The sequence below is a fragment of the Aspergillus udagawae genome (genome assembly GCF_001078395.1).
Source record: "Aspergillus udagawae IFM 46973 DNA, scaffold_4, whole genome shotgun sequence".
NCBI lineage: Eukaryota > Fungi > Ascomycota > Eurotiomycetes > Eurotiales > Aspergillaceae > Aspergillus > Aspergillus udagawae.
This window is the reverse complement of record NW_025091267.1, coordinates 1,526,925-1,543,823: the sequence shown is the minus strand read 5'-3', so window position 1 is coordinate 1,543,823 and position 16,899 is coordinate 1,526,925. Positions and strand designations below refer to the sequence as shown.

At 49.4% G+C, this 16,899-nt stretch overlaps 6 protein-coding genes across 6 annotated transcripts; 3 read left to right on the top strand and 3 right to left on the bottom strand.

The window, feature by feature from the left end:
• Positions 1-959: 959 nt before the first annotated feature.
• Positions 960-2,654, top strand: Aud_005932 (URC4/urg3 family protein; the record flags this gene model as incomplete). The annotated part of the gene is made up of 4 exons (XM_043290841.1): positions 960-1,298; positions 1,368-1,857; positions 1,917-2,509; positions 2,571-2,654. 4 exons carry the CDS (start codon positions 960-962, stop codon positions 2,652-2,654), a joined length of 1,506 nt encoding a protein of 501 aa, XP_043146776.1.
• Positions 2,655-3,567: 913 nt separating this feature from the next.
• On the top strand, positions 3,568-4,652 carry Aud_005931 (Rag GTPase GTR1; the record flags this gene model as incomplete). Its single annotated transcript, XM_043290840.1, has 2 exons — positions 3,568-3,761; positions 3,836-4,652. The coding sequence occupies 2 exons, from the start codon at positions 3,568-3,570 to the stop codon at positions 4,650-4,652; spliced, it is 1,011 nt and encodes a 336-aa protein (XP_043146775.1).
• A 544-nt stretch (positions 4,653-5,196) lies between these two features.
• On the bottom strand, positions 5,197-7,003 carry Aud_005930 (AP-1 complex subunit mu; the record flags this gene model as incomplete). The annotated part of the gene is made up of 6 exons (XM_043290839.1): positions 5,197-5,277; positions 5,340-5,711; positions 5,776-6,265; positions 6,339-6,568; positions 6,630-6,890; positions 6,965-7,003. The coding sequence occupies 6 exons, from the start codon at positions 7,001-7,003 to the stop codon at positions 5,197-5,199; spliced, it is 1,473 nt and encodes a 490-aa protein (XP_043146774.1).
• An 873-nt stretch (positions 7,004-7,876) lies between these two features.
• Positions 7,877-8,817, bottom strand: Aud_005929 (mitochondrial 54S ribosomal protein mL57; the record flags this gene model as incomplete). The annotated part of the gene is made up of 3 exons (XM_043290838.1): positions 7,877-8,032; positions 8,122-8,354; positions 8,427-8,817. 3 exons carry the CDS (start codon positions 8,815-8,817, stop codon positions 7,877-7,879), a joined length of 780 nt encoding a protein of 259 aa, XP_043146773.1.
• Positions 8,818-12,208: 3,391 nt separating this feature from the next.
• On the bottom strand, positions 12,209-13,026 carry Aud_005928 (succinate dehydrogenase cytochrome b560 subunit; the record flags this gene model as incomplete). Its single annotated transcript, XM_043290837.1, has 3 exons — positions 12,209-12,644; positions 12,841-12,931; positions 12,987-13,026. The coding sequence occupies 3 exons, from the start codon at positions 13,024-13,026 to the stop codon at positions 12,209-12,211; spliced, it is 567 nt and encodes a 188-aa protein (XP_043146772.1).
• Positions 13,027-15,231: 2,205 nt separating this feature from the next.
• Positions 15,232-16,496, top strand: Aud_005927 (transaldolase family protein; the record flags this gene model as incomplete). The annotated part of the gene is made up of 6 exons (XM_043290836.1): positions 15,232-15,307; positions 15,380-15,423; positions 15,499-15,627; positions 15,683-15,791; positions 15,846-16,077; positions 16,145-16,496. The coding sequence occupies 6 exons, from the start codon at positions 15,232-15,234 to the stop codon at positions 16,494-16,496; spliced, it is 942 nt and encodes a 313-aa protein (XP_043146771.1).
• Between the last annotated feature and the right edge of the window lie 403 nt (positions 16,497-16,899).

Below are 16,899 nucleotides of genomic sequence, written 5' to 3'. Positions count from 1 at the left end.
ACTGGTAGTAAGATTGAACACCAACCCTGGATCCAACTTTCATCTAAAAAAAAGGGAACGTAAAGTTCTGTATCCTTTTGAGTTTTTTACTTACGAGGTATGCACCTTGAACTTGGGTCCTACGCGGGGCAGAAAAATCACCCCTCTTCCCCTTGGAAGTCGAGTGAAAAAGGAAGAATGGAAAGGATCTGTTTGACTGGCACCTAAGCTTCCCTGAACTCTGCTGGATGCCTTCTTTTGAGTTCTTCCCTTCTTTCTTACTCTCGTTGCTCTTTTGCAAAGTGCAAAAGCTCTCCACCTGTCCACCTCCCAACTCCCATTGTCGACTACAGTGATTGCACACTCACAAGTGCTAATCCCAAATAGAGCTAGATAAAATGATCAATATCGTACCTAAAGTTCTCTGATTCTCCTTAATCGCGCCGAATTCTCTTTCAATTGAGAAAGGTCCGGTCGCCCACCCCCCGGGGCTTGATTATTACTAGTATTATCAATTTTTAACTGCGTATGATTTATATTTCCCGAGTTCTCCTGCGCCTTAATTGATCTCGTTATTATTATTACCTATATTCCCATACCAATAATATTTATTTATTTATTGTTGCTTTTGTGAAATTAAATTTTCGTTCCGAGGGGGAAAACAGCGAGGGGGCGCAACTTGTCCACCAACTCTCAGTCAAACCAGCAACAAGCTCCCAAAACAAACGCTTCCTCCGTGTCGCCAGGTATTGGCCGCAGATCATCATCTTTTTGATGTGCACTGTCTCCTTTCCCCTTCAATGAAACTTGGCCGATCTCTGTCTTGCGCCTTTTACTTTCTCGAAAATCAACCTCACTCTAGATACTCTCTGGCCTAATACCTTTCCACCAGTGTTCGCTCCCTCTCTTCTGGAGACGCTAGACGACGACTGGTTTCCTCATCGGCCATCGACAATCAACGCCGTGTACCTCCCTTCGCCATGGGTCTGTTCAAGCGCAAGGACTCAAAGAACTCCATTCAGAGCGATAAGGATGAGCAGGATTCTTTCGCTACTGTCAACAGTGCTCGCACCTCGAATGCGTCGTTGAGGTCCCCCGGATACAAAGGAAGCGGACTGCCAGCCTCAATCCCAGAGCTTCCTATTTCCAGACCCCCAGATCCAGCATTGGATCCTGCAGCTTACCTTCGAAGCATCCATGCTGTCCGCGAGCGGTCTCGCATCATTTTCGACAAGGCAAAGAAGAACAGATTGAATCATTTCGATGTCGATATGAGCAAATTCAAGGCAACAGCTTCGTATATTGTGTCAATCATCAAAGTACGCGCCTTCTCCCCGTCCTCTAAAGCTGTGGTATTTGGATTATAGCTAATATTGACATTCACTCAGAGAGACTATGCGCCTGATTATGCGTCCATTCCCCCTCACGGTCGCTGGCAGCATTTTGACGTTGGCGGGAGACCCCGTGTGAATCAATTGCTTCAAGCTTGGCCTAGCACAATTGATGCGCAGGAACGGACACGGCGTCTGATTGACCTTTTCGTGGTCTCTGTCCTTCTAGATGCTGGTGCAGGCACGAAGTGGTCGTACAAATCAAAAGAATCTGGCAAGGTTTATTCTCGGAGCGAGGGGTTAGCAGTGGCCACTCTGGAGATGTTCAAGAGCGGCTTGTTCAGTAGTGATCCCACAGAACCATGCCAGGTCGACGGTGCGGGCCTAAAGAAGATCACGGTGGAGGTATTGGCTAGAGGAATGCAGCATTCTGAACATAATCAACTGGCAGGGCTTGAAGGGCGTGCTGGACTGCTGATGAGACTGTCTGAGGCCCTGAACAACCAGGAGTTCTTTGGCGTGGACGCTCGACCAGGAAACATGCTTGGTAAGTTTTCCCGTTGATCATGTCCGTGAGCGAACTATCCGGTAACATTGTGGGTCTAGACTACTTGCTTTCTCATCCATCTACGCTTGCCTCGTCTGTACCCATTGTTCCCATCACCACATTGTGGACGGTTCTCATGGATGGGTTCGCATCAATTTGGCCGCCTTCGAGAACCCAGGTCGATGGGGTCTCTATCGGAGATGCTTGGGTCTGCTCAAGCATGCCCCAGTCTCCTCCGGCACAGCCTTGGGAGAGCATCGTACCCTTCCACAAACTTACGCAATGGCTTTGCTACTCGATCATGGTACCCATGGCAAAGTTACTGAACATCCACGTCGCTGGCAGTGACCTCCTAACTGGACTCCCTGAATATCGAAATGGCGGACTCCTCATTGACATGGGGTTGTTAGCTCTCAAAGATGCCGACCTCCAGCGCGGCATCGCCGCATACAAACAGAACGCTCAGATCAAGGGCCAGCCAAATGTGGAGGTAGTCCCACTTTTCGCGGCCGATGATGATGTGGTTGTTGAATGGCGTGCCGTTACGGTCGGATTCTTGGATGACCTTCTCATGGAGGTGAACAATCAACTGGGATTGAGAGGCGAGGAACAATTGACCCTTGCACAGATGCTCGAAGCTGGATCATGGAAGGTACGCTATCTTGAAGTCGGAGGTTCCACTGTCAATTGATTCTCTAACGAATTCTGTACAGGGCGGCCGTGAAATAGCAGAGGTCTCCCGACCCAACACCAAAGAACCTCCGATTATGATTCTCTCCGATGGCACGGTGTTCTGAGCACGAGCATACATTTGCGACCCTTCCCACACCCGCCAGCTTCTAGTCTTCACACCTGATGACTTGCGTTGCCTTGACGACTTCTTGATGACCTGACCCAGATGCTATATGTCTTCTATCACCCCCTGACTTTGTTATGTGCGTATTAGCTTCGGTGAAGCTACCTTAACTATATATATTTCTGCTTCTCATTTAGATATATTTCTGACCTTGTTATGACTATGTTCTGTGTACTGTTTCTTTTCATGGTGGACATGGGTAAAAGTACTGACGATGTTACGGCCTTTGCCTGGATTTCCTGCTCCCATCTTCATATTGAAAAGGAATTGGATGCTTCAAGGACCATTGCAACGAGCAGTTAGGCGCTCAAATTTTTTGAGATGTTCAGAGATACGGACATCATCAGACTATCTAGAATCCACTAGGGTTTTCTTCTCTCAGACCTAGATGAGCATTCTGCGGAGGTGAATTGTGTAGGTGGGAATCTACATTCACTCCACTAGTAATTGGAATCTAATTCAATGATTCAATAGAGAAAGCATGTTCTCTCTGATCTAGAAAGCTAGGTAGTAAAGCAACGAGGAAGGCAGACTGTACCTTCAATACTGTTCCTTGTAAGGTTGCGCACGTGACCCATGCGGATCATCGTTGACCCAAACAAGCGACGCCCATGCAATGACGGAGGCTGGTCATACCCCTCCATTTCCATCAGCCAATAATCCCAAGACCCATTGTCTCGTTCATCCTGTACACGAAGTCTATTCGCACATATGTATAGGAGGGACCTGCAGAACTTGCAATCCACACGATAGCGCCGCCGTTTCCCATTTCTCTGAGCAAGCTTGATACCCGTAAATTGCGGGGTACTGGGGTCAACCCAGTGCAGCGCAGCGGAACAGTCCAAGAAACAAGAATGGATCAACGCAAGAAGAAGAGAAAGGTGCTTTTGATGGGGAAGAGTGGTTCGGGGAAGTCGTCCATGCGTTCCATCATATTTAGCAACTATGTTGCGAAGGATGTACGGCGACTTGGGGCTACGATTGATGTGGAGCACAGCCATGTCAAGTTCATGGGAAATCTAACGCTCAATCTCTGGGATTGTGGAGGGTGAGTTTGCTGTCTTTCGTAGTTTCTATTAGAGGCTGGCCTGGTGGCTAATGCGCATGTCAATGGGGCAACAGGCAAGATGCGTTCATGGAGACTTATCTCGCCTCGCAGCGAGGGAATATCTTCTCTGACGTCGCGGTCCTGATCTATGTATTCGACATTGAATCGCGGGAGGTCGAACGCGATCTCGACACATACAATGCCATCATTGGTGCCCTGAAAGAATACAGTCCCAATGCTCACGTTTTCTGCCTAGTACACAAGATGGACCTCATCCAGGCCGAGCACCGCCAGCGCATCTACGAGGAACGCTCGGCACTGATCCGGAGCCGCTCGGAACAGTTCGCAATTGACACCTTTGGCAGCAGCATCTGGGACCAGTCACTCTACAAGGCATGGGCAGGGATCGTCCACAAGCTCATCCCGAACCTGACCGTCATCGAACGGTTCCTCACCGCGTTCGCGAAGAGAATCGATGCGGAGGAGGTCATCCTCTTCGAGCGCTCGACTTTCCTAACCGTGACCTCTGTCTCATCCGAGATCGGTGACATGAACCCCATCTATGATCGCCACGAGCGTCTTTCGAACATTATGAAGGCGTTCAAGCACTGCGCTGCCCGCAACACTCACACGACACCAGCCACAGCCGGTTTTCTGGTCATGCACACCAAGACCCCGCAGTTCAACGTCTTTCTCGGTCGCTTCACCGACAATACATATATCTTCATGGTAGTCCCGCCAGGCGAAGCAGCGTACAACTGTGCCGTTCTGAATACCATGTTGGCCCGGGAAGGCTTCTCCAAGGCCGCGGCGGCAGGCTACGGGGACGGGTTCCCGCTCCCAGCATCGGACTCTCCAGAAGCGAGGATGGCCAATGGTGTCACTGCTTAAGTTAGCACGCTCATGCCGCACACGGACCAGAGTAGGTCTGCTGTTTCTGCTACGAAAAGCGGTGATCAGGCCCAAGTCTGGCTCCGGCCTACGCGCTGCGATGCGAACAATACAGCTTCACCTGGTATGCCCAAAAGTATTGGGATGACGGCGTTCCGGTTGAGAGTGATGCGTTTTCTTTTCTGTATAAGATACCCAAAGCGTGGCATTTTTTTCGTAAGAACAATTGCCAATGTTCCTCGAATGTAAATCACATCTATCGTCGAACATTATTTGCATATTGGTACACTTTTTCTCTTTAGCCTCCAGATGAGACCAGTCGAATGCTCAGCATACGATCACGGGAACTCTTGCTCAAATAGGCTTGAACGTCGTTTGACCCCTGCTGCTCCAGAGTGAGGTAAATAGAAATAGTTCGGAGGATATCATTATTGAGGGTGCAGCAGCTGTACACTGGGAGACAGGCTCTACCTGCCACCCGACAGCCTGGTCTAGGACAGAAAAGAAAGAAAAATGTCTATTTGAGCTAACACGACGCTTGAAATCATTGTACATCGGGCATACGGACAGCGATATCGCCAGACTGCGTAATGTATCGAACCCAAGGAAGGGAGGGGTATTGCAACTGCAACAAGAAGTCAAATCAGCATTTGATCTCCAACGGGGTGCCGAATCAACTGGGCATACCTTGGGCTCTGTGATCTTCAGGTACCGCACTTGGATACCACTAGTGGTGAAGTAGGGAATTTCAAACTTGACGTTGATGGGCCGCTTGGCTTTGCCTTGCCCGGTGCCGCCCATGCTGCCTCCGAAGCCTCCGGTCATGCCTCCGCCGTGCTCGTCGTCGCCCTTGACGGACGGCAGGCCGAGTTCGGCGCGCATGAGAAACTCCTTCCCACCACCGAACTGCTTGATCTTCCAGATGATCGCTGACTTCTCGGGTGCATAGTGGACGCTTCCGATATTGGTGCGGAACCGGGGAGAGTCTGCATCTTCTGGCACGGGGACAAGAATTTCTACGTTGTTGGCAGTGCTGCGACGCTTGAACTGTGCTTTGGCCTTTCGAAGGGAGTCAGTCCAATGCTACAATAGAGCACTTTTGATTTCCGAGGAAACCTCTTACCTTCAACATATATTCCATTCGGGAGCCCGAATGTGATTCGACCAGACACTCTACCCAGATTAGAGGCTTGACCTGCGTGTTGAGACGGTAGCTCATAAGCTCGAACTCTCCATCCGGCGGAATAAAGCTGATAGTCCGGTCGTTCTCGAATCTGGACAGTCGAACACACTGATGGAATTTGACATCCTCCATTTCAACCGCCTTGCCTCGTGTAGCGCGACCAGTGGTTTCGAACATAACCTTGTCGTTCAGACCTAACCGCAGCTCTGGCATACCACTCAGGTAACACTTCATCTTGATAGCACCCAGAATCTCCGATCGCAAGACGTTTCCGGACGCCGATACCAGGAGATTGAGAGATTCAACAACATCGAGGAAGACTTCGTTCTTGCGATAGCGAATGCCCTCGCTTCGCCAGGAGACAGCATTTGTGACGGCGATAGGTGGTCGAGCTTGAATCTCAAGCTTGTGCGACTCTTGTGTAATATATCTGGGGTGAGGAAAGGCATATAATCAGTCTCTGGTCCTGCGCAAATCTACAACTGCTGGCTACAGCCACTCACTCTTGAAGGATCTTGCTCTCTGTTGTCTGGGGGTAGCCAAAGTCCATCATCTCGTCCAGTAGCTCGTAAATGATGACGAAGTTGTCGCGAATACTCTCTTCCTCCAGCACCTTGAAATATTCTGTAAAGACTTCCACGATCTTGTGGAGGAAGAGGAGGATCTCGGTGGCATTGGTATTTCTCTTGGTTAGGGCGAGGATGTAGAGATTGCTGTGACGAATGTAGAGGTACTAGAGAGGAGCCACCACGTCTCAGCACTTTTTTCACTTGATATAATCACAGATAGATAACACAGTCATATCCGACACTCCCTGTATGTGCTCGAGCCAAAGTTGCTGGTTCGAATAGGGGAGAAGGTGAGTTGCGGGGAGCGGGGAAAGCTCCGAAGGCCAGGCAGTGCAGGTTCGCAGGAGTGTCACATACATTGATTCCTTCGTGGGAGAAACAAGGAGGGACGGCGGAGCTTTCTTCTTCGGCTTCGCTAAGGAGGATGGGGAACTTCTCGACTGCGGACATGGGAATGTCTCCACGGTAGTTGCGGGCTAAAAGGGTCTACTCGAGCTGTCTGTCAGCGCGTTCCAGGGCCGGTCGAGAAATTATGGGGTTGTTGAGGGCGCATTGCTCACTTTGCCCTTCAGGTCCAAGAAGAATAGAGCGGACGCCATTGTGCAGGTAGAGAGGGTGGTAGTTAGGGCGATAGTATGAATGCCGATTGTGTCAGGGAATCGATGGGAGCGGGTTTCAACTGTAGAGGCCAGCGAGTCCAATATGCCACATTCTGCTCTCAAGGGTCAAGATTCGACGAGAGTACGCTTTTAAAGAGCTAAAGCTATAACCGAGCAGCCAAGCGGAACAATGAACCCGATGATAGCAGAATTCGACGGAAAGCGAGGCCAGGAGATCAATGCAGGATAAAGATGATGCCCATTTGGGGTCGCAGTCCAGTCCGTCAACACCTTAATTTTCAGGAACTCAACTTCAGCCCCACGCCAAGTCCCGAAGAAGCTTAGCGGCCCTCCCGGGGAAAGGGTTTATATTTCGCTTCTTCGGACTTTTTCTTTCTTCTCTTTTCCTTTTCTCCTCTACGCTCCCAATAGACAGTGCAAGGCAGCCCAAATTGCTTCGTGTGATTTCTGCGACCATTGTAACATTCTGTTCACAATGGTCTGCAGGCCTCCATAGTTGACTTGCGATACAGAGGTGCGAAGACTAAAATCGTAATGAGGGTTCCATAAGAGCTGGCCGGGTATTATACTTACTGTTACTCGGGCGGCGTCAGAGGAACCGTACATTCCTTGCATTTTAATCGATCTTGATGGCTTCCTTGGGTCTTTTCGTATAACGAAGTATATTCGAGAACGAAGAGCTCTGGTATTTGCAGTGATATAGCACAAGTCGTAATAAAAGTACATATACGGTCGAAGAAAAGAGCCCCCAACACATACAAGGAACATCCAAGACGGAGACAGAGGAAAACAAAAGGAAACAACGCCCTGATAATGCTCCTGCGGCCATTTCCCAGTAACGAAACCCCGATTTTAAGCTGTGGTCTTGAGACCAAGAGGTGCTAATACCCGCTCTCGTGCCACCTTGTTGGCGACGTGTCCGCCCTTCTCGAGGGCAATAGCACCGATAATTGCATACATCGTATGGGCAAGCACAAGTTCGATTCCAGAGCTGGCGAGGTTGTTTGGCTGGAAGAAATAACCCGTGTCAGCAGGCTCGCGGTCAATTACTCGGAAGGGCGAGGATGAACAAAAACTGTAGGAGATACCAATCTCACCTTTCGAGGACTCCACCTCAGGACCTTCTGTAACTCGTACTTCTGCGCGAGCTCTGCGAGCTTCGACTTGCTTGTAAGGAAGCTCTTCGTGCTAGGTGAGAGGTTGTTCAGGCTGTCCAGGGCCGGGTGGGCAAAAGGTTCGCGACCGAAAGGATCAGGAGTGGTAGAGGTGCTGGCATTTCCGGGGTTCTGCACTAAAGCCAGAGAGGCTTGTAATTGAACGATCCGTTTCCCTATTGCAACAGCAGAATTAGTCTCGCGCGAACTACCGTCTCATCCGACGCATGGGAATCCAGTATGCGCACCTAGGAAGGCCAAGCGATCATTAAAGCCTCTCCGTCCTTGATCGAAGCTCTTATGTGTCACAGCTAGCCACTTTACCTCCTCCGAGAGAACCTTGTCGCCATCGGCGCCCAGCATGCGGATGTAGAATTGGTCAAGAGTTTTTGGGTCTGTATTGACGGGAAATTCTCGTCTCTTGGAGTCAAATCGCAGACTGAAAGGAGCCTTTGCGCTTGGAGGAGTATATGACCATCGCGGCTTATCGGCAGTGTCGACTGGTGCTTGCTCGGTTGTTGTCGACAGTCCGCGCCTGGCAATGACTGTAGCAGGTCCAACGGTTGTGCTGGGACAAGCGAAGCGACATGCAGAGCAAAGAGCAGTCCTGGCCGCTCGGGCGGGTGTCAAAGATGCCATTATCTTGGCGAATTGAATTCTCCGGGCTGTTGACTGTAAACAGTGGCAATCCACCTATCTGGTTCTTTTTTTGTAGCGATAATCCAGCAAGAGTCGGAGGTCCAGATGGAAGAATTCGGAGATATGGCGCTAGTCCCGAAAGGGATAGCGCGGGTAAGTACAGTAAATAGTTATCGGGATCTTCAGTCAAACCACCCAAGGCTACCCCAACTTCCTTGGTGTATTCGCATTGTTCGCTTTTAACTATTGGTATGGAGATGTGAAACGACGCAGGTAGATGCAAGCAAGTTCACGAATTTGCGCAGCTTCCTCCGGGACAAGCGCAGCCGTAAATTGGGAGCTATGCCAGTTCGACGGCGAAGCGGCGGTCCCCAGTACCTCGTACTTGAGTCAAAAGGGTAGGTACTGGCATTTCAGAAGACGAGTCTATGGTTGCGCGCCATACTCTCACCGCTAGTCTCGACATTTCTGAGGCGCTTAAAAGTGCACCTTTTGATCAGGAGAGCAAACAGACTGCCGAAGAGATCCTTCACTACGACACTGAGGATCAAAAACTAAACAGAGTGTCCTGCTTCGATTGGATCGTCGTTTGACAATTAGGCCTTGACTCCAAATATCTGGCTTGCGAATAGATGACTCAGGAAGTCCAGCTTCAATGATGACTCTTTCAGACCTTAAGCGAATCTCTGTAAGCCAGATTCTGCTTGGAATGCCTCTACTGCTAGATCACAAAATAGTCGAAGACCTTATAATGGGTATATCATCCCAATCAGTCAATAACACCTCCTGGATCTTATGCGGCGAAATATCGGGAATAGACGGCGTCAATGTAGGGTGAAAGAGCGGTAAACACTTAACAGACAAGGAGAACCCAGGTAAGCTCTTCAAATCACCCGGCGCATCTGATCCAGGTCACACTGCCTCACAAGTCAAGCAGGACCTTCGGAAGCTGGCGCAGCCACCCGGGAATTAAACGCTTTTCTAGAACATCATTTGCTTGGTCACACTGCAAAGTCAGAATAAGCTTAAAACATCCAGCTTGATAAATGAGCTAGAGCATGTTGTGATCTCTGGTGAATTAACTTGCAGAAGGTAAGGTAATCCGCGGAACTCGTCAACCGAGCTAGGAGATGTCTTCCTGTAGATGTTTCTTCTCCCTGCGGGTTGCTGAAGAGTAGAGAACCGGTGGCCAAGCCTTCCCACACCGACGCTGTGCGACAAGACCTAACCTTGAGGGCAGTTCCTTCAGCCATCATCGAGCCGGTTATATCGCTAACAGACCAGTGCTGGCTCTAATTGGTAAAATGGCTTCAGTAAAGACAGTGATCCAACTCGCCTCTTGTTACTGAACAGATCGTGAGCCAATTTTCTCGCCGGTTCTTGCTGAGATATTTTCTGACGGGTGTGACCCCCAGGGAGAATGGAGCTTGTCCACGTGCTCAGATGCAGTGATCATGCTTTGATTCGGGTGTTCTGAGTCGCGCAGTTGATTCATTGTACTCCCAGAAACACTGCCATTTTCCCAGGAAAATTCATTGGAGAAGGCCTCATTCTGATTCTGAGCTTGCTCCAGAGCCAGACAGCGAGAAATCGCGGCCAGTGCCTAAGTATGTCGCGATCATCAAGGTATTGATGCTAATGATGGGTTCTTGTTGAAAAGGAAGGCCCAGCAAGCGGATTATTTGCGCCTCAAGACGTTGAATTCCTAATGATTGGCCCTGGCAGGGGTAGACTGACTCTACGTTCTCTTGCCCAGCAGAAGTAGATCCCAGCACTCTTCAGCCATGCAGAGTGACCGATCTTGGACCTTCTCAAATATCTGGATAGGAAACTTCTTCATCGGGGTAAGATGCTTCCAGAAGCGATTGCACTACCCCAGCTTGTTCAATTAGACTATCGGTGTTGATCTGATTGATAACGTTCGGCTCAAAGCGCGTTACTGCAACAAGCCGCGACGATCAATATCCCCAAATCCGCCGGTGTCACTACCAAGTCGGGATCTGCACCCTGGGGTTGCCATGGTTCGGGGCAGCAAGAGTGCGCTTTGACGTATGCGATGGAGTTGAGCATCTTCTGGTAGCGCCGGAGCTCTGCAGTTGCTCGCCAGCGGAAGCTATGAGGGACGGAGAAGATGGAATGTGGGCAAGCTGTCTAACAGATCGGGCTCTCTCGGGCCCTTGCAGACATGAATGAGGAAGCCCCTAGATCCAACGCTCAGATGAAGGCAAGCACGTACATGTTCAGTAGAACTTCCGAAGTGTCAGATCCGCGGTTTCTTCCCGTAAGTCGGATCACCAGCGAGATGGCGGTGTACAACCTAACCTGCTAAGGAGAACACATTCGGAGCCGTCGATGGCCGCAGCAGTATGAAGTATTAAAAGCGAGACTGGCCTGGTCCCCGAGGATGAGCTTCAGCAATTCTCAAGTGGCCTACAGTCGAAGGAAGCCTTCACAAAACACAAGCCTGTGAAAGACCTTCCTCTTCAGTCGTATTCCACCAATAGCTTCCTGTTGCCTATCTCAAGCTTCATACAATCAAGCGGAGATCCCTAACCGTCCCCAACGATGGCCCTTCAGCAGAATTCCGGCAAGACACTCCTTGCGGATTTCGAGCCCTTCGCGAAATGGGGCTTTCAGAATAATAATGAAAGCCCTGCGAGCTATTCGATAGGCAGCTTTTCTGTTCAAGATCCACCGTCACCGAGACCGTTTCCGCCCAATCCTCCTCCAAGTCCTGCGTGAGTTCGTGAGTTGAATTGGCTGTCGACTTAGTCTGAGATGATACACAACAATAGGTAAGCCAACCAAGCCTCGAAATTCCTTTTCGTAGCTTTCCATACAAAGGAGATAGGTATTGGCTCGAACGGCAAAAGCTGACATGATCTCAAGAATTTCCGAAGCAATTCATCATGACCCCATGAGCGGAAACAGAAGGTTGCGCGAGGCATTGGGAAGGATCCTTATTTTAACTTAGACTTGCATGATGACGTGGGGAATCCATAGATTGTTTATCGAGCATCGCGTCGATCAGAGAGGAAATTTAGAGACTGCAGGTTATAATTCCATACCATCCTGAGCACCATGGACACCATGACCTGTAATCAAATTAGTCCGCTGTTTAATACATCACCAAGTTTCTAATGATCAGAGCCTGTTGATCCCATTGGAGGTAGGCACAGTCCGGTCATCACGAAGAAGAATCGCTTATCTCTGAAAGATCCTACATCGGTATTTTCCTCGAGTTCCACCATGTGGTGTAGCGGTCATGTAGGGGATAGTAGACCGAAAGCGTATTTCACATATCAGTAATCATTTGAACAGTATAAAGTATATTGTATGGAAAGACAATTTTTCAGAAAACAACAACTCAAAGGTATGTAATACAATAAAATCACAGCAAAGCAAGAGTGAGTGCGCTAACCACAGTTAGGCCCACCACGGTCCAGCCAGACTTGATAACTTGCTGGTTGGAAATTCCACGGCCAAGATCCCAGACCAAGTGACGCACGCCATTCAAGCAGTGGTAGACAAAAGGGAAGGCAGCGGTACCCTTGATGAGAACCTTGGCGGCAATGGGTAGAGCGCCAAAAGCGGCAGCGATAGAGGCTGATTCAAGGTGCCAACCGAACAGAGGGGCGGCGAGGTATGCGGTTGCGAAAAGGTACAAGGAACCAGAAAGGGCAACGCCGGTGATACGGTGAGCGCTAGAGCCAATCCAGGTGATCTGGGGACGGTAGATGGAGAGGTGAGGGGAAACGGGGCGGTTCAAGCGCTGTTGGGCGAGGATCTTGGAGGCGTCGGCTTGGGATGTGGTGGAAGCAGCGTGTCTGGTCAAACGCATCAGCATTCGTCGACTCCACTTCCATGATATTCCTTCGGTTGTAAAATGTTGACGTCTCGAAAGTGTATTCCAGAGTGTCGCATGACGTAGCGGCCAATGTTGCCAATATGAACGGAGGGAAGTATTGGTGCGGAACACCCCAAAAAGCACAAGATGAACAGCGATATTGTGGGCTGGCTCACCTCTTCTGTACATTCCTTCCCATAGCAACAGCGGCAGGAGACGTAGAGTTCATCAGAGACCACCGCATGGCGTAGGGCTGCTGGACGGCAACTGCAGGATGGTTAGTGAGCCTCGAATACCAAGCCAACCAATGGGTTGTACATACGCCGCCGCAGCGATTGCTGAGCAACCTTCTGAGAGATCATGGTGAAGCAAAGGGTCTTAGTTCAAGAATGCAAATGATCCGTCCCAGGCAAGACGCTGGCCGTCGTCGTCGTCGTCGTCCAGAAGAACGTCTTGATGTTGACCGTCGGACCTTCTCGTAGCGGTTCGGAATCACGGGATAGTCAACCTCGGGCAAGGCTCAAGTCACGGGATTCGGCCATACTTCGTCCGTCCCAGCCAATCATCCTGACCGTATTACCACACGGAAGATTCTTCTTCCATTCCATCACCGCTCGCAGTTTCCGTGCTTCGCTTTTGTGTGCGAATTTTCCATCCTCTTTCTCTTCCTTTTCCCTCTTCTTCTCAAGGGTCTCAGCCCACGTCGTCTACCGTCTGGAATGATGTTGACGTGCCAAGCTGAACCTCACTGGTTTCGGCATTCTGTCGCGACCGCAGAGGTTATTTACGAGATACCTGAGAAGGAGATGTTCGTCCCGTCGTTAATCGCCCGTTCTTCTCTGCCCATGAGACGAAAGGGTTTCATATCAGGGTTACATAATACTGTCGCGTAGTCTAGAGTCGCCTAAATTCCCAGTAAGCCTGCAGTGATACTGGCGGCGAACTTCGTAAGTCAACTCAGCAGATATGTCTACATTATTTAGCAGCTGTGTACCTCAGCTGTCAGAACCGACGATCAGAGCAAGGATCAGGCTGAAGCACGGTCATGCAGCTACTAGCATTGACCTGATGTTGCATAAACGCCCCAAGGCATTTTGCCCAGATATACTTCAATTTGCTCGGTCACACATACTCCCTTCTTCGTCAAAGAGCCTGTCTCTAAGGTGGTTGGACACTCCCAGATATGGAGATGAAGACCATCAAAGCTGTGCATCAATATCAGCCAACTGGCCTCTAAATTTGGTTCATTATCATCAAGCCACACTAGGGAAGATCAGCCACAGTGTGTTTATAACAGCACGTCAATTACAAGACATGTACTGACTTGGCACAACTTACAAAGCTTCTGGCTGGGGATCAATCTAGCTGGCTCTCCTAGCAGAAGCACCTTATTCAAGTCGACAAGATGCAAGTTGCAGAGTCACCGCAAGTCAAGCGCAAGATTTGTTCCATGTCATTGCGCCTGTTCAACGCCAATTGGGAAATGTTCACAGCATGATTGGTTCACCTGACCTTCTATCTTGAGGTGCTTGTAATTCTCTGCTTTACGAGGTAGATGAGATGAAAGGCCTCTATCTGACATATTAGGCTAAAGAAACTCGTGGTCCTGAGCAATCTTCCATGTCTGGTTCCAGCAATTGTCGCGAATGACGCTACTTTGTTGTTTGAGCAATCTTCTTGTCATCCGTGGTTGTTACCGTTGTCTGCGACTTCTACCCGAGTCCTGAAAGGGTTGTCCCTCAGAGCCCATTATCACCCACGATACGACGTGGACGAGTACATGGCTTTCTTTGTCCGGTCATGGGCCTTATGCCGAAGTCTTTGATGCTGTGTGTCCCTGTGGACATCGTTTCTTCTTGGGCTGTTTGCACAAATTCTATTTGAGGTGAGGCCCTGCCGTCATCGCGGTACCACCTTTATGGCGGGGAGCCCAACTGGAACACAATGGGCGCAACCGGGATGATTAATCTAGTCCCTCGCAGCTAGTCTCACGAGTTGTTGTCATTGGAGGAAGGAATTTCTATGGTCTGCATCAGCCGCAGGGCGGGGGATTGATGGACTGAGTAGGGTTTATGTATATCTAAAAAAACGAAGACTATTTGGCCTAAGACATTTAACCGTAAAAAGATACACCCGCGGGGTAGATAGTCTAGATGCTAGACTCACTTAACAGTCCAACAGTATGTCATTACGCCAGTTATTCAAGTGGGCTGATGGTTCTTCAGCAAGCTGTGTGACTATTGCTGTGGAGCAACCCGATGTTCGTAGGCCAGTCGGTTTAAAGCTTTGGCGACGAACCCCTCGATAGGTACAACTTCGGACATTATTGAAGCGATGTTCTTCGGTCCGACGTCATGCGCCTTTCAAAGATAGCTCAGTCGATCGGATAAGTTTCCTTGGTTCTGATCGTTGTTTGTCATGAGGGGAAGCTTCGTGGCACCCCTATTTCTATATCTATTCAACAACAGACTCTCCTCTCTTTTCTATATCCCAAACCTAAAGGCATCGTAAACTCTCAACGTCCTCCTCCAGACTAGCATCCTTCTATATTTCTAGTGTACATCAAGATGGCTACGATGCAAACTGGCTTAGACGTTCTCCGCAGGAGAACTATCGTTGACTGTGACACAATGGATGAACAAGGTACCTATATCAGACTACCCCAGTGAGATGCTTAACTCAGTCTCTGCGGGCTGTCTATTAACAAATAACAAGTTGCCAGAGAGTTGGGTCCGTTCCAAGACTGCACTTCAAATCAGGTAGGTTGCACTGGTCATGGTCCAGTCTCACAAAGTATCGGGAGTATGATCTGATTTGGAAAACTTGCGTTGAAGGCTATTGCGTATGGCGAACTGTCGAAGCCAGAACACATCGAATTGATCCGCACTTCCATCTCAGACGCCAATGATCTTTTGCCCAGATTCACTGGCGTCACGCTGGAGGAGTTGGCAGTTGAGATTGCGGTAGGGAGAGTTGCTACAGTACTAAAGGTGCTAAGTAGCTGACATGATTATATAGATGGTTAGATTAGCCTTGAAAATAGCTCCTCATATCCGTGGACACGTTCATGTTCAGACGAACCCTCACTACTCTTACTCCACTGAAGGCACAATTGTCAACGCTTTGAGTATGTCAACGGTTCCTCTGACGGAACTCCGCTAACGAACCACTTCTGCCAAAGGAATTGTCCAGCTCTTCCAACACCTGCGACCAGGTTTTGAGCAATCTCGTATCTGCATCAAAATTCCAAGTACATGGGAGGGCATGATGGCTTGCCGAGCTCTTGAGATGGCCGGTGTGCGAACGCTAGCCACAACGCTATTCACAATGTCCCAGGCCATCTTAGCGGCGGAGGTTGGGTGCACGTATATAGCCCCTTATGTCAATCAATTGAAAGTCCACTTCGAACCAGGGTGAGCTCGACATCTCCAGCGAATTGCCTGACCTGTTCCGAGCAAGGTTGCACTGACATGTCGCCAGATTCAAGGACCCAAACAAGCTGTTGCCTCTCTGTGTTTCAATTCAGAAGCATTATAAGTCCATCAATGCAAAAACAAAGGTCTTGCCAGCTAGCTTGACATCCACAAACGAGATATACGCCCTGGCAGGAGTCGACCATATCACAATCGCGCCAGACCTCCTGAAACAGCTTTCGCAACCCAGCTCTGCACCTCAGATGGAGTCTCTCTTTGACTCTGATGTTCCACCAGCAATCTCTGGGGCACAGAAGTCATTTGTTAACGACGAATCCGCTTACAGGATCGCCTTCACACGGGACCTGCATGGAGCAAGTGAAGAGAAACTCACACAGGCAAGTTTGGATGAAGTATGACAGAACGTGGGAAGACAGGAAGACTGACACCACTGCAGGCAATCAATATCTTCTGCGACATGCAAGACAAACTTGTGCAGCTCATGAAATCAAACATGGGTTAGACACGAAAATAAATTTAAGTTCTGCATGAACCAGATGTTGACTGGGAGACGGAGTAGAAGAAAGGTGGTAAATCATACATTCATACGCGTAAGACAACGTTTGTACAGGAGAAATAAATAATATACAGGTCTGTGCAATTATCTGGAGTCTTGCGAATATCTGGGTATCAAGAAAAAGATCAATGGAAGAGTAATTCCGACTGCGATCAACAAAAAGATGAGAGCTGTAGGTCCCATCGTTTGACTTTCAAATTCTAGATCCCCGTGAGAAAAAGATGTAAGAACAAAGAGATGGCACG